Below are 16,850 nucleotides of genomic sequence, written 5' to 3' on the forward strand. Positions count from 1 at the left end.
ACAGGAATTTCTGTTGCCAGAGCCCAAGAAGAGGGAGCCGTTGGCTACAGAGAAGGGGTGGGTGTGATGTGGAAACCACTGCCACCACAGCCCGGACCACCACCCCTGTGCCACAGTCCAGCGCCTGGGGGTTGGATCCCTCAACCTGGGCTCCTAGACACCCGACCTTCGTGTCTGGACCTATGGTCACTGGGCCTGACTCCCAGGTCACTGCGCCACCAGGCACAGTTGGTCCTTCCATAAAGGCACCAGACTGTGAGCCAACCCTCCCTCAAGAATGGGAAAAGAAGGACAATATGGGACTTGAGGGAGGGAGGTGGCCGTTGGGGCCATGTGTGCTGCACACAAGGGGGGGATATGTAATATTTGGTTTGGCAGGGGCGATGTTAGCAGCTCGCCTCTGCCAGACTACATTCCGTGGGAATGCGTGGTCGGCAGCTAATGAATTAATGACCACACATAGCAAAAATTTCATGAAGAATGTGGCCATCTCCAGATTGATTAATTTATTGCTAATTTGGAGATGGTCACGTATTAAAACCCACAGCTTTGGCTGAACGGGGTGGGTGATCAGAGAGGAGAACGAGAGAGAGAGAGAGTGAAGGAGGTACAGATTTTAAAACAAGAAAATAACGATTGCTACTCGTGCTGGAAGGACCAGCATGGTACTTGTTGGTGTCAGTGTTGTTTGTGTGCGAGACTTGTTTTGTTCAGACTGTTTATTTTTGGCTCTGTGAGCTTTGTTTTTGTTTGTCCTTTTGATTTATTTTTGAATAAATCCGTGCAGCAACGCATCAACCCGCAGTACTTGCGTATGTCTGTCTGTCAACTTCCTGGTCTGGGGACGTCATCCACGAAGCCGTCCTGTCACAGGGGTCCAATTGCCTTTTATCATTAACAAGAAATAATAAACAAATGGATCTGAGTTGGGGCGTAAAATGGGCAACAAATACCCCAATCCCAGGTGTTCAGCATTTATTTATCTGCCCCAGATCAGGGTAATTGATGTATGTTATATTTTATATACTTAAATATAGTATAGTACTAGTTCAGCTCCCCAGCGCAATACATTGGGTTCCACTAATTTGGGTCACAATCAAAAGCAGATTTCAGGTAGGCTTGAATAAAGAAACATGAACAGAACATTACAGCAGCAAAAAAACAAAACCTGTACAGCTTTATTATATTCTAAGAAACATAATAACATCTACAACCTCGGGTCAGAGGCCTTCATGAAAATTACAGAGTTATGATTCAAGTGAGAATCCACTTGTGAGTAATATAGGTTCTCATAACATGTAACATGTTTTTTTTTTTTCATGTCAATGACATTCAGTCCATGGACATAGAATAAATATAGTTATACAACTGAATGATTGAAGTGGATTCTTTTGTTTTCAGCAGAGTTTGCTGATCTGAGCTTTGGTGCAGCCCCACTTGCAACACATCCCCGCCACGCCCATGGAGAAGTCCCGTTTCTTCCGTGGGGACTTGATCCAGGGGGTGCCAGGGGATGCAGCACGGGCATTGCCGCTGTAACTTAGGGCCATCTGCTGCTTCCTCATGGCTTCAGCGACCTGCCGGACGTACTCGTTGAAGTCGTTGGACATGGGCTCGTAATCGCTGTAGTCGTCATTAAGGTTAAATAGCTCCTTCATGGATCCCTGTTCATAGGGCAAGTCAGCCTTCTGTAGCAGTGACCCTTGCAAGATGGGCCACAGTTTAGCAAAGTCGTCATTGTCTTTGGAGTAATCTTTGAAAGTACCACCCATAATAGGATCTGTGAAAAAATAAAAATAACATGGAGATGTGTTTGACAAGACTTTTTGATATAAGAAAAATGTTCAACATTATTATCAAACAGTCATATATAGTAGCCACTCATTGAATCCTCGTATTAGCATATGAGAAGTAATATTAAATATTAGCATCAATTGGCAGTAATGAAGATTTTAGAAGGTTTTTTGTTTGTTTTCATGATATTGTTTCAGAAAACACTGATGACAGTAAGTACAACTATTTTCAGACTTTTAAATGTATAGATGGCACTTATGTTTGTCTTTAGTATCTACAGAAACAGTCATCAAAATGTGACAAAACACTGCATCTATTTGTGGCTCCTAGTACTTGCCATATATATATATATATATATATATATATATATATATATATATATATATATATATATATATATATGTATGTGTGTACCTAAATGTAACCTAATGCTGCATGCATTGTATGTTAGATGCATGAGAAGTATCTAATTATGCCAAGTTTTGTGCTCTTGGACTGAGATGTTTCCACGCAACCGCTCCATGAAAATATGGACATTTTCCCATTTTTGGAAGGCATAGTTATATTTTTCCATTTGTTTTGTTGATGACATCCATAAACCAACAGCAGCAGTGTTATTGTTTGGCTTCCAGGGTGACAAAGGCAAGCAGGTTTTAATGGGAAGCTTAAAAAATATATGCCTTGTTGACAGAATGTTGAGCTTTGGACTAATGTAGACATCAAGCCCCAAAGAATAATATATTCACTGCTGGCAGCTGGGCAGAACCATGATGTGCATGCTTATGCACAACACAACTGACAGTGGAATGTAAAGAATAAACAAGAAGCAGACATGGAGGAAAACAAGTCTGTTATATCATTTTTTAGATAAATGTGATGGGCAGAGAAAGGTCCGGCGACTTCCTGGCACTAGTGGGTGCTGAGCAGCCCGAGTGACACTATTTGGGAGGGCTGAACAGGGACTGATTCAGTAGTACTGGAAGTCGGCCATCTTAGGTAGTGGCAGACAGTGATTTGTGTACAGAGAACTTTCCTATGTAAAGCAGCCATTTTGAACACGGGACAATTTACTATTGGTGTTTGGTGATTACAGGGGCGGTGCCCCAGACATAAATAGGGAAGTCTCTGTCTTATAAGGGTTGGCTGGAGAACAGAAACAAGGAGAACAGAAACAAGAGTAAGTGCGGTGCGGTATTTTGTTTGTTTGTTGTTCTGTATTAATGTGTTTTGTTTATCGTTTAACAACCTTTCTAAAGGGAGATACAAGGTAGATGCCGGACAATATTCTGAATTAACAGAATACTTTTATCAGCGCTAAAGCACGACCAGCACATCTGCACAGAACACTTCACAAAAGGACCAGCATTTTCTTCACTTTGTTGTTGTGATCGTTTGCACTATTTTGATTTTACTAAAAAGACTCTAAATCAGTGTGCCAAGAGTGTTTCTGACCCATCACAATAAACTAGGCAAAATATACAGAAGCTCTCAATTACAAGAGAACGTAGCACGCACATAAATACACATTCCTCACACTTCAGGAAACGCCCTGCTAGATCATCTTCTCACACTAAAAAGCAGAGCAAATTGACTAAACTTTTTTTCATGGCAAAAAGTTTGAAAGCCTTAACACATGTTCACAAGACCTCAGCTGTGACGATCCCGTTTGTGACGTAACCTCACACAACTTTCTACTTGAGCGAAAGTGCCCGTCGATGAAGGCTCTACTGTGTGGGTAGTTGACTGTTATGCATCCCAAGACTTTGTCAAGAGGGCACTATTGCTATTAGAAAATTAGTCAGACTCAGTCGCATTTTTTGCAACTCGAGGCACGGCCGCAAAAGACTTGGACTCGAACATTCGGACCGTGACTTGGAGATATTAAGGACGAGCCTTTTTTTATTTTATATTATACAAGTAATATTAGTTACCAGGAAACTGCATAATAAAAACCCACCAAACAAAACATTATCCAATCAGTGGTTAGCCCTGTTCTCTTTGTAGCCAATCATAGTAAGAATAAGAAATTGGAAGCGTGTTAGGTTGTAGCGTAAACACCGCAGACCAAGTTTTTTTTTTTTTTCTCTCTCTTTTGCATTACGTTTTATAAGGAATAAATAATGTAATAATTTGGCTTTTAACAAGCCGTTGTCTTTACTACTTTAAACCGTTTAAGCACTGTGGATATACATTTCTAAAACTGCATTCTTGAAAAATATGTAATTTGATTTTGCTGAGCTCCCTGAATCTCTGGACTATAATTTATTTGTTTGCACTGGAAAAAATAGAACAGGAACTCGCTGTGTGATTTGCTTCTAATCTCCACTCGTTCCCAGCTCACGCCATCACTGTTTGCATGCAATGTCAATTAATTCACCTGGCAAATTCAGTGTAAAGCTAGGCACTAAAGTCTCAAATTGAAAATTGCCTACCGTCAAACAGGCAAATATATCAGACTGATATGACAGAAGGACTGATTGACAGCAAAAAAGAACGGCAGAATAACTTAATACCACTTCATTTACCAAAATGAAAATAATTTACTAAGGATGTGGGGAAAACACATTAACAATATGCTGTGCAGCGTCAACCTAGAAATCTCTGTCTGTGTGTTACTTCATGTTTTCATTCCATTATGAACCTACACAAAGGAGAAATACAGAAATAAAACGTGTTTGTGTAAAAGAGAAAAGATACAAAATACATGATCTGAAATCAAATGAACTGAAGCACAGTCTCGTAAATGCATCATTGTATTACAGACTTAATAAAAGTGCAAATGCAATGAAAGTGAAACATAATGTTTCTGTCCTGCAAAACAAATAATAACATAATACTAAATGTACTATTTAAGGACATAAATTTAAGTCAAAGTAGATGCTATAGTCAAGAGGTGAAAGAAACTTTCATTTCTTACGGGTGTAGTGTTTTCTTCAGGTACCCGTTAAAAAGTTGTACTCAGCGCACTTTGCTTGCTCGCGCTTGTCTAAACAACTTCTGCTAAGAAAGCAGGGAAGCACCCATTCAAATCAGGAGCGTTATGCTGTTTTAGGTCTTTTATATATTTCTAAATTGAATGCATCATATTATCCAGTCTTTTACATCGTTTTTACTCTATCATATTTTTCCACCATTATGAAAATACAGTGGTATGCAAATATTTATCATATGCAATAAATACATTGGGTCTTGTGTATTTTTTTTACTTGTGCAACTTTGCGATGGACTTCTCCAGAATTGTTTTTTTTTCTTTTTAGAGAAATTGATTGTATGCTTTTCAGTTTAAGTTTGCAAAAAAATAATGGCTAATTAATGATAAATGTACCTCTTTTTGACAATAGGAAAACACCCCATCCACCAATCTTAAAACTATTAGACTAACTTTCAAGGACATCGTTCTTAATTAAACAAATAAACTAACAATACCATGTATCCAAATGGATCGTGAACGTTATTGTAAGTATGCATCAAGACAGTGGGCTATCAGTCACAGAGGAAAATGATTAATCTAATATTTTCTTTGCAAACAATGTAAACAAATTGGCGAGATGTGGTGGTTAAAACTACTTGTAGGTATTTTATTATTTATTTATTGGTTGATGTTGTGTCATCAATAAACCAATATAAATATTTTGATTCAATCAATTAACACTTGGAACTATTTACATTTTGCAATTAATGGATCCAATCAATTTAAACTGGCAAAAAAAACATGAGAAATTAAAGTCAAGTTTTTTGACAACGTTTATTGTGTTCGTTTCTGTAACATATACGACTAATATCAGAGTGCATTCAAGCACATATTGTAACTGTTATCGACCACACACATACACGACATAAATAAATCTGTATGTATTTATAGTTTCTTTTAAATTGAAATATATGTAATACAGACATTTTGTAATATTTGTAATTTGAATGTTTTTGATGAAAAACTTTAAAGCACTATATATGTAAATAAATAAATATATGTAGGCCTAATATTAATTGCAACTTTTACAAACTTACCAAATAGGTTGAATATAGAAGCTCTGAATAGTGGGCATATGTTTTAGAAATAAATAAATCCAATAAGAAAATGTTTATCCTCTAAAAAACAAACAGTGGCACTATTAGTTTATAATGTCACGTTGTAGCCTACATAAACACCCTCCTAAATGTAAACAAGGTATCATTTGTTTAAACATATTATGGTTTAACAAACATGAAACTACGTTTAACTTTGAATAACTATAAAGTAAACACTTACTGTTCACGTTTTGATAGGGATCCACGTCCAAAGACAACCGTTTCCATCGGGACCCTCCACAGGTGAATATCACAGCTCTAATAAACTCCCTGCCACAAAGCTTCACCCCATATTCACCTGCTTTGCCTTTGTTCCCGCCCTGAGCCATGGCACATAGGCACATGCTGCCAACACACACCAGAATCATTGAAAAAAACCTCAGCATTCTGCACAATGTTTACGAACCTCTGTGTTTTGGTTAAAACTAAAGTTTCCCTTTCTACTGTTACTGCACTCTTACGTAATGCGAAGGTTGTCTTAACGGACTGAGCGGAATGTTCAGAACACCTGTATAGATTTGAATATAACTTTGTGTTCTCCTCCAACTCCTTGCAGTAGCCGCTGCAAAACAAACGATCAATCAGTCTACCAATTATTGTTTTTCTAATATACCTATTTTTTTTACACTGCGTCACCCCCTTTAAAGTTTCCCTATTTTTACTATAGAAGTGTCCCTACCTCTGTTTCTCACCAATCTGCTTTCCATGATCTCTTCCTTTTTATAGGACTCAGTCACTTATGCTCTGACTCACACCAGCCCACTTTTGCTCTGTGATTTTTCCCTTGTACTTGTTTCTCCTAATGACCTCACTGATTTCCTCCTGTGGAAGTTTGAGTAGAGATCAAAGATCTACTCCCAGCAGCAATACAAAGTTATTATATTTTTTTATTACGTTTTTAAAACAGATCAATAATAATACAACATCTATTCTCCCCAGTAAGAATTTTTACCGACATACATTTTTTTATGTTTAATGTGTTTTTTAAAGTTCTATATTATGGTACTTTAATGTAATGTATTGGTAACATTTCAAATGTAATTATGTTCCGATGACCGATTAATTTGTATCTATATATTTATTGTTATTCATAACATTAAACGCTACAAACCAGCTGTAATCAATGAATCATGAACATGCCTCCAGGCTATAGGAACAGGTTTCATCATGAAATGGACTGCAATGTGATTTATAACTCACACGTTTTTGTTTATGTATTTGATAAGACAAATATAAAGCATATAATAGTATGCCAGTACAGTTCCCTTGGACTCACTATATCGTTGTACAGACGTTTCAGCTTTAAAAACTCATCATGGCTTTAAAACTAAGTATTTTTTTGAAGTGTAGTATTCGACACTGTTTTTTGCTACTTCCTAAATTAAATTGGTTATAAAAAGTACATATCAAGAATGTGTCATTTTATCAACATTTGTGTAAAAAGTGATTGCTTCCTGAGGTTTAACAATTGAATGTTCTGCCTTCAACTGCCAGCAGCAGCAGTATGGATATTATTTGGCTCTGGGGTGTATACAAACTGTACTGCCAACAAAGTATGTTTTCTGTCAAAGGGCCCACAGAGATCTTAATGTGCTTGAATGTATTAAACACATACCAATTAATTCTATTTTAGTGTGCAATTGAGGGGCACTGCAGCTTAATAATCGTTTTATTTAAAAACATATATATTTTGTTCTGAAGGGTCATGTATTAAGATATGCCTAAAATGTGGAATTAAATCTTCAAATACATGTAAATAAATATACAGTATAATGAAAGGTTTATACAAATGTCATAGCCAGATCAAATTGTGATGCTCCTACACTGTCAGCCCTTCAAAGATAAATTATAACTATGCAATTGTTGTCATAAGTGGCACTATTGCCATCATTTATCATTGTAAAAAAGAGACCCCAGCAACCGCAGTGGGCCACAGTGAGAGATGCGTTAATGTGAACCTCATCACCAATTCACCCTAGCATAATGAAGGATTTTGAATTCAATTCTAAATGTTTTCATCTGGATATTTCTCTAAAACAGGCTTTAGCCCAATATACCACAGGTTGTTCTTTGCTTTTATGAGCAGCAGGGTACAATAGCATATGACCTTTTTTATTAAGATCATATCCAAATTTATCAAGGGCTATGGCTCAATAAAATGTGAAATATATATATATATATATAGATATATATTGTCTATTGTCTATGTCATTATCCATTTCTCCAGTTTCTCTGAGATACGAAAGTACCAACTTTACATCTTTTAAACTTATTCTCATTTTGTTGATCATTAGTGAACATTTCTGTACTGTGAGTGTTGTCGAGTGATTGAAAATGAGACATTTTGTGTTTGAATGAAAGTGATGTTCTCGAGGAGTCGAATGGGTCAAAGTTCAAGTATATTTTCCTCTAGAGGCATTATCACTTTTTGACGTCATTACTGTGGTATTATGCCTTTTTTTTTTTAGAATGGCTCAGGATGCAAATATAGCCTTCATCCATGTAATATAGCCTTCATCCATGTAATATAGCCTTCATCCACATACATATATATTATAACCATTCTAGACTGGTTGTTGCTTTTCAATTTCTGCTTCTCAGGGCTGTAGCCAGCCATGAAAAATCACTGAGGCACTTGCCCATGCACTGTGCATCTGATTTTAAATGTAGTTTGCCAATCTTCTTGTGACCATTGGCATCAAATTTCTGCAAAATTTCTGTTCTGGAGAGATCAATCTCATCACTGTGCAGCAATGCAAGACCACAAAGCTGATCTTCAGACATGGAAGATCTTGTCCAGTCCTTCAAATAATTAATAATAATTGCGATGATTCATTCTTTGTTTGCATTATAAGAGCACTATGTAAAATGCAGAGCAATTAATTTTATTCCACCGGCTTCATTCTGTTCATTATTCGCTGGAGTAGTAAGAAGTCTTAGTTAATCGGCTCGTTTAACTTTTTAATAAAAACCGTCGAAAAAAAAAACATATTTAAAGGCAGGTATATTCATAAAACACAAGAAAATACTGATATTAAACTGAAATACAGACAGTTCTAAACACATCAATCAAAGCAACTGTCTACATACCTGCCATGAAAGAAGCAAAGTGGGGGCTATATACAGAGACTTGACATACAGTACTGTGCAAAAGTTTTAGGCAGGTGTGAAAAAATGCTGTAAAGTACGAATGCTTTCAAAAATAGACATGTTAATAGATTATATTTATCAATTAACTAAATGCAAAGTGAGTGAACAGAAGTAAAATCTAAATCAAATCCATATTTGGTGTGACCACCCTTTGCCTTCAAAACAGCATCAATTCTTCTAGGTACACTTGCACAAAGTCAGGGATTTTGTAGGCATATAGTCAGGTGTATGATTAAACAATTATACCAAACAGGTGCTAATGATCATCAATTCAATATGTAGGTTGAAACACAATCATTAACTGAAACAGAGACAGCTGTGTAGGAGGAATAAAACTGGGTGAGGAACAGCCAAACTCAGCTAACAAGGTGAGGTTGCTGAAGACAGTTTACTGTCAAAAGTCATACACCATGGCAAGACTGAGCACAGCAACAAGACACAAGGTAGTTATACTGCATCAGCAAGGTCTCTCCCAGGCAGAAATTTCAAGGCAGACAGAGGTTTCCAGATGTGCTGTCCAAGCTCTTTTGAAGAAGCACAAGAAACGGGCAACGTTGAGGACCGTAGACGCAGTGGTCGGCCAAGAAAACTTACTGCAGCAGATGAAAGACACATCATGCTTACTTCCCTTCGCAATCGGAAGATGTCCAGCAGTGTCATCAGCTCAGAATTGGCAGAAAACAGTGGGACCCTGGTACACCCATCTACTGTCCGGAGAAGTCTGGTCAGAAGTGGCCTTCATGGAAGACTTGCGGCCAAAAAGCCATACCACCGATGTGGAAACAAGGCCAAGCGACTCAACTATGCACGAAAACACAGGAACTGGGGTGCAGAAAAATGGCAGTAGGTGCTCTGGACTGATGAGTCAAAATTTGAAATATTTGGCTGTAGCAGAAGGCAGTTTGTTTGCCGAAGGGCTGGAGAGCGGTACACGAATGAGTGTCTGCAGGCAACAGTGAAGCATGGTGGAGGTTCCTTGCAAGTTTGGGGCTGCATTTCTAGAAATGGAGTTGGGGATTTGGTCCGAATTAATGGTCTCCTCAATGCTGAGAAGTGCAGGCAGATACTTATCCATCATGCAATACCATCTGGGAGGCATCTGATTGGCCCCAAATTTATTCTGCAGCATGACAACGACCCCAAACATACAGCGAAAGTCATTAAGAACTATCTTCAGCGTAAAGAAGAACAAGGAGTCCTGGAAGTGATGGTATGGCCCCCACAGAGCCCTGATTTCAACATCATCGAGTCTGTCTGGGATTACATGAAGAGAGAGAAGCAACTGAGGCTGCCTAAATCCACAGAAGAACTATGGTTAGTTCTTCAAGATGTTTGGGCCAACCTACCTGCCGAGTTCCTTCAAAAACTGTGTGCAAGTGTACGCAGAAGAATTGATGCTGTTTTGAAGGCAAAGGGTGGTCACACCAAATATTGATTTGATGTACATTTTTCTTCTGTTCACTCACTTTGCATTTTGTTAATTGATAAATATAAACTATTAACATGTCTATTTTTGAAAGCATTCTTACTTTACAGCATTTTTTCACACCTGCCTAAAACTTTTGCACCCTTGGTGCCACGCTGCTCCAGAGCCTTGGGACCTCGGTGCTTCGGTATCCTCGGTGCCTCAAGAGCTACACGCCTAGGAGCTTTGACGCCTCGAGGCCTTTCGAGCCCCACGCTTCGGCACCCTCGGTGACCTCGGTGCCCCGATGCTCCACAACTTCGGTGCCTCGGTGCTTCGGCATCCTCTGTACCTCGAGGGCTACACACCTCGGCGTCTCAATGCCTCAAGGTTTTTCAAGTCTGTACAGTGGTGCCTTCGGTGGCACGCGGCCCCAGAGCCTTGGTACCTCAGTGCTTCGACGCCCTCGGTGCCTCGAGAACTCTACCCCTCGGCGCTTCGACGCCTTGAGGTTTTTTGAGCTCTGCACATTGTGCTCTCAGTGGCCTCGGACCCCTTGCGCTCCATAGCCTCGGTGCCTCAGTGCTTCGACACCCTCAGCACCTCAAGGACTGTACCCCTCAGCGCTTTGACAGTTCGAGGTCTTTGTAGTCTTGTGCCCCAGTACCCTCGAGACCCTTGGGCCCCTGATGCTCTATAGCCTTGGTACTTCGACAACCTCAGTGCCTAAAGGACTCGAGGAACCTCGGTGCCTAGAGGAGTGACCATGGGTGCTTCGACGCCCATGGCGTTTCACCAGCACACTCATTTCCCGGGGGGGGGGGGGGGGGGGGGGGGTTCTGTGTCTCAGCCTTGATGCCTCGGTGCTTTGGATCCATTGACGTTCAAGAGCTGCACTCGGATGTCTAATTTCCTTGACTCGAATGTCTAATTTCCACCCATGTGTGTCCTGCAGGCGGAAATTGCCTCCGCAGGACAAACACTGGACAAATCTCCCTCGAGGGACAGAAAGAGAGCCAGAAACACGGACCAGGCAAGGGATATTTCCGAGTTAAAGGGCCAAATGGCCCAGATACTCGAGCACTTAAGCAGGCAGCAGGTCCCCCCAGCGCCTGCCCCAGCTCCACCAGCGCCTGCCCCAGAGCATACCCCGGCTTCACCAGTGGTTGCTACAGAGGTTGAGCAACAGGACGTGGTGATGAGCGAGGAGGAACAGGATCCTGGTCAGGCTGCTGGATGTCCCTGCACATAAATGCGCTAGAGCTGACAGCAGTCCACCTCACGCTACAACATTTTCTCCCTGTGCTCCGCAAACAAACATTTCCTTGTCCGCATGGACAATGTGTCAGTGTTTGCGTGCGTGAACCACCAGGGAGGGCTTCGGCTACTAATCTGGGTGCAGAGGCACCTACTGTCCCTCCGGGCTGTACATCTTCCGGGAGTGGTGAACTGGGCAGCGGACCTCTTCTCCAGGGAGGATGCTCACCTGTCAGACTGGTGACTCACCCTCAGGTGGTGCAACGCATTTGGGAACGCTTCAGGGAAGCCCAGGTTGACCTCTTTGCCACTGCAGAGATGACCCATTGCCCCCTGTGGTTCTCCCTCTGCAGCTGTGGAGGTCCACTAGGCGTCAACGCCCTAGCACACGAATGGCCCAAAGCGCTTTTGTACGCTTTCCCGTCTATACCGCTGCTCCCTGCCTTCCTCGAGAAGGTCAGGAAAGAGTAAGCAACTGTTCTCCTGGTGGCCCCCAGATGGCCCAGGAGAACCTGGTTTTCAAACCTCTGCCAGCTGCTGCAGGGCCAGCCCTGGGAGATCCCGCTGTGCATGGATCTCCTCAGCCAGGCAAAAAGCACCCTCTGGCACCCAGAACCGGGCAGACTCCAGTTGTGGGTCTAGCCCCTGAATGGGACCATCTGTCCGCCCTAGGGCTTCTTCCATAAGAGTGTTGTACGTCTATAAGTGGAAATATTTTCAAAACTGGTGCATGACCAGAGGCCATGATCCGGTGTATTGCCCTATCGCAGTTATTTTACAGTTTCTGCAAGATCTACTAGAGGCAGGTAAATCCCCCTCTACATTGAAAGTGTACCTAGCAGTCATATCTGCTTGCCATGTTCCCATCAACTCAGCGCTCATATTCTGGCGACCCATTTTCTAAAGGGTGCTCGGTGGTTACGACCTCCTTTAAAGTACGTCCTCCCCAAATGGAGTCTAGATGTGGTACTAGATGCTCTCATAAACACCCCGTTTGAGCCCATAGGTACTATAGAACTGAAATATCTCTCTATGAAGACAGCCTTTCTGTTAGCTATCACCTCCGCTAAGTGGGTCAGTGAGCTACAGGCACTGTCTGTGCACAGTTCCTTTATGCACATTTGGGAGGCTGGAAACAGGGTATCGTTGCGCAGGAATCCTGCTTTCCTCCCGAAGGTGATTACGGCATTTCACTTGAATCAATCAGTGGAACTAGAGGCTTTCCATCCCCCTCCCTTCACGGAGGAGTTGGACAGGAGATTAAATTCCCTCTGCCCGATTCGGGCATTGAGATGCTGTGTGAATAGAACAAGAGCACTTTTGTCATGGTGAACGGACCCGAGGTCAAGCCCTCTCTAAGCAGCGACTATCCCATTGTATTGTGGACACGGTTTTGACTGCATATACTAATGCCAGCCTACCCCCCACCTGGGAGGGTGGCCGCACACTCAACCAGAGGTGTGGCTACGTCGTGGGCCCTCTTCAGAGGTGCCTTGTTGACTGATATATGTACTGCGGCTAGCTGGACTACCCCGCATATGTTTACCAGGTTCTACTGACTTAATGTCGTAGATCCGTCTATGCCTTTAATAGGCACTAGGGTCCTTGAGGTTGCACGCTCACACCACCAACACTAGATGGCAGTAGCGAGATGTCCCTCAGATGCTGTCCACTCATTCTTTCTCACAACGGCTCTGGTATACTTTCCCAAAAGCATTCAATTTGGCGGTCATCTTCGAATTGAAAGGGAACGATAGGTTACGGATGTAACCCCGGTTCCCTGAAAGAGAAGATGACTGACAACCTTGTGAGGTTGCATCACTCGCATTCGCAGGTTCAATGACTATTTATTACCTCGGTGAGGCAGGACCGAGGACATCATTCCGTGGAGGGGCCTATCGGCAGCGTTGATATAAAATGCTCTGCGAATACCTGACAAGAAGGCATATCCCAAAAGTATTCAATTTGGCGGTCATCTTCGCTTTCAGGGAACCAGGGTTATATCCAACCCTGGTCCTGGGGACCCCGTGTCTTCTGGTTTTCATTCCAGCTGAGCTCTGTTACTTAACTAGACCCTTAATCAAACTGGTAGTTTGCTCAGTTAGACCTTTTTAATAGTTTACAGCTCCTAAAAATATGCAGAGTTCAAGTAACTTCAATAGTTCAGCTAATTTGAAATCTGCAACTGGTTGAGCTGCAACCAAGTAAAAAGTTCTAATTAAGTAAATTATTAGTTTAATTAAAAGTCTAGTTAAGTAATTGAGAGCTCATTTGGAATGAAAACCAGAAGTCACAGGGGATCCCCCAGGATCAGGGTTGGGAACCACTGCACTAAACTATGTATAGTATTGTTAATGTGCATAAACTGGGTCCGCTAAACTGCAGTTTACAAGCCGCTTCCACTGGCGGTTTAGAATTGGAATATTAATAAGCTGGGTTCGCTAAACTGTGGACTATCAAAGGAAATGTTTTATTCCTTATTAGGCAGATGTATACTTCTTTGTAATCAACATTATTACTTTGCCTCAACTTGTAACAAAATCGCTAATAAGACTTGGTCGTTTCGAGGCAATTCGAACACGTCTAACTAACAGCTGTGGTGGTATGAATTGAGCTGTATGTTTTGCTTTGATTTGAGCCTACTGGTGCTAAATTATCAAACCACACCCTAATCAAGCCCCCCTCCCCCTCAATTTCAATTCATTTTTTTCTTTATGTGGATGAGTGAAGGTAGATTATGTGAGTAGTCCAGACCCAGTGAGAAACTATCATCATCTATGGTTGCTAAGGAATACAAAAAAATTAAACAAGTCTACTGGCGTCAGAATTTAATGTAGAATCTAGTGCCATAGCTCCTAATTTGCACCCGAGTGGGATGGGAATTCATGTATGCACACAACGAGGGATGACATGCATTTTATTTTATGGCAAAGCAACATGTAAGAGAGCCTTAATAAATAATTATTAGTATGATTTTTACCGAGGCCCGTGCCTCATAGCTCACTACAGCCTTGTTTCTGCTATTCAAAAGTGCAGCATTTGCAGAGACCAAACTCCTGAATTAGGAAGAGTTTGCATGGGAAGTAATAGTGAAACCCATGTCCTTCAGATGTTATAGTTAAACCATCCTTTAGAATACACAATTGACACAACTGATCCAAAGATACGTGGATCTTAACAGTGGGGGTTTGTGATCAAAGCATTCCCTCAAGAGGATAAGCCCCTTACTGACCCTGATCAAACCTTACATGCAGTTTTTAACTTTCCCTTTGGTTCTGTGCAGAAGAGCATACATCTTTCCCGGAACAAGATGAAAGCAGTTTTAATGTGGGATCGTCAGGATTAGAAAAATCTGTGCTTCCTAGAAATCCAGGGTAAAACCGTTATCTCAAATGATTACCCTCTGCAGTACAAGGAAAGGCCTAGTTTGAAATGAAACTACCAGAGTTCATTTATGTTTCAATTATATAATTCTTATTTAGTAATCATGAATTTTACCCCTTTTCTCAAATTTGAATGTTGTCATATTGCTGCAACCCACCTACCTTGCCAATCGCCTCTTTTCACCTTGCACCTGGCTAAGAGGATTTTGTCAAGCTGAGCTCAGAGGCAAGAGCTTGCCACCTGGTCTGCTGTTTGACCTGTAGCGGTTTGTGTGCCACTGTGAGGTAAACCAATCCAGCTCTCCCTATAGGTTTCCAGCCCAGATTAGCAATTCTGCATGACCGATCGTGGCAGTACAGGATATGCCACTCGGGACCCACCCTTCATTCAAACCACTTGGCGCAAAACAATGTTCCTAAGGTTTCATTGTTATTTGGATCCTTGTGAATAGATGCTAAAAAAAATCACTTTGTATAATTATACCAGTTCTTGTAAAAGAATGTTACATGTGCAGTTAAGAAATGTTAATCCTGCAGGGTAGCAGCCTCTCAGATGTGTCTGTGTATTTGTTTGCTGGTGAGATGTCAGTAGATGTCTGTTTATAGATTTTCCATGTGTTTAACACATCTTGTATCACTTACTATAAAACACTCAATGGTAGAATATGAAGTGAAACTAGAAGAAGCTTAGTAAACGTATTGGACAAACATTTCTACTTTAAGTCTTGTGAAAGATATTGAGAATCACTTGCAGTTGAAACATTTGTCAAATCATTTTACTAACCTTCTTTAAGCATTACTACATCAACACATTTTTTGTCAATGACATTTGGATTGTGATTATTCTTTGCAAAATTGTAAGCGTAAGCGTGGTTATTTTGGGGATATTAATTCAAAGGCAACTAGTTCTTCAGCGATGACATTGTAACTAGTGTGCATTAAATATACTGCCTTGCTTTATTGTTACAATGTTGCAGTAATGTAGCTTCGATCACGACTACCCATTTTCTCAAATCCCTTCACTTCTATAAAGTGAGTGGTGAACTCAGGAAATGAAAGGTAGGTTTTCACATTAATGGCAAGTTTTTGTTGAAGTCCTCACCCCCAAAAAGTTATTCTTTCTCGCACTCTCCTTTTCCCCCAAATGTCAATGAAGAGAAGGCTGCAATATGGTGTTTGCCTTTTTATGGTGCCTATCTTCTTCCTTTCCAAGCTCAGAGGCCTGGGCTACGGTTTGTTTATGAATAGGGTGGAGTGTGTATCAGTCTGTTATAGTAAGGCCTGACTCTGCTTGTGTGTTGAAGGTTGTTTAGGACATTCTGTCATCACCAGGTTGTTTGCTATAAAGAATTAATACCTATAAAGAACAGCGTGTGGTAAAAGGACTAAGAGAACAGTTTTGAAACTGTGAGTGAGCATCTGTAAAAAACAATAAAGATTAGGTGTGATTCATGTGCTTTCTTGTTATTACGAGAATATCTAATATTTATTCCAAAGAAGGAGAAACAATGCCTATGTAAAAGCTTACAATCTTGAAGGTTTCAGTATCGACAGTTTCATTAGATCAGCCAAGGTCTCTTTCATCAAGGTCACTCTACACCCCATCATCCTTGTAATTTCTCCTCATAAACCACTGTAATCGTGGGCACAATCCGTCATGACCTACTTGTGATCAGCGTTGTATTTTCTGTTGGTACTAGGTGATTGCGTGGGCGCCCACTATTATGCCTCTTGTGAAGTCACTGCTTTCCCATAATTATTCCAATAAAAGTCTATTGGGTCATGTGACATAC

The 16,850-nt window shown here is 40.9% G+C and overlaps 1 protein-coding gene across 1 annotated transcript; it reads right to left on the reverse strand.

Annotated features, from left to right (window-relative positions):
* Positions 1-1,151: 1,151 nt before the first annotated feature.
* On the reverse strand, positions 1,152-6,556 carry LOC117408348 (relaxin-3-like). The gene is made up of 2 exons (XM_034013266.3): positions 6,044-6,556; positions 1,152-1,780 (listed from the first exon to the last, which is right to left on the reverse strand). The coding sequence occupies exons 1-2, from the start codon at positions 6,246-6,248 to the stop codon at positions 1,398-1,400; spliced, it is 588 nt and encodes a 195-aa protein (XP_033869157.2). The 5' UTR covers positions 6,249-6,556; the 3' UTR covers positions 1,152-1,397.
* Positions 6,557-16,850: the final 10,294 nt, after the last annotated feature.

This window comes from Acipenser ruthenus, chromosome 2 (genome assembly GCF_902713425.1).
Source record: "Acipenser ruthenus chromosome 2, fAciRut3.2 maternal haplotype, whole genome shotgun sequence".
In the NCBI taxonomy this organism is placed as follows: Eukaryota; Metazoa; Chordata; class Actinopteri; order Acipenseriformes; family Acipenseridae; genus Acipenser; species Acipenser ruthenus.

What these genes read in the sequence shown, in the direction of transcription:
- LOC117408348 (XM_034013266.3), bottom strand. Translation starts at nt 6,248, where the DNA reads ATGCTGAGGTTTTTTTCAATGATTCTGGTGTGTGTTGGCAGCATGTGC. An exon ending in TCCCTATCAAAACGTGAACA is followed by an intron (nt 1,781 to 6,043) that starts GTAAGTGTTTAC and finishes ATTTTTTCACAG; the next exon opens with ATCCTATTATGGGTGGTACT.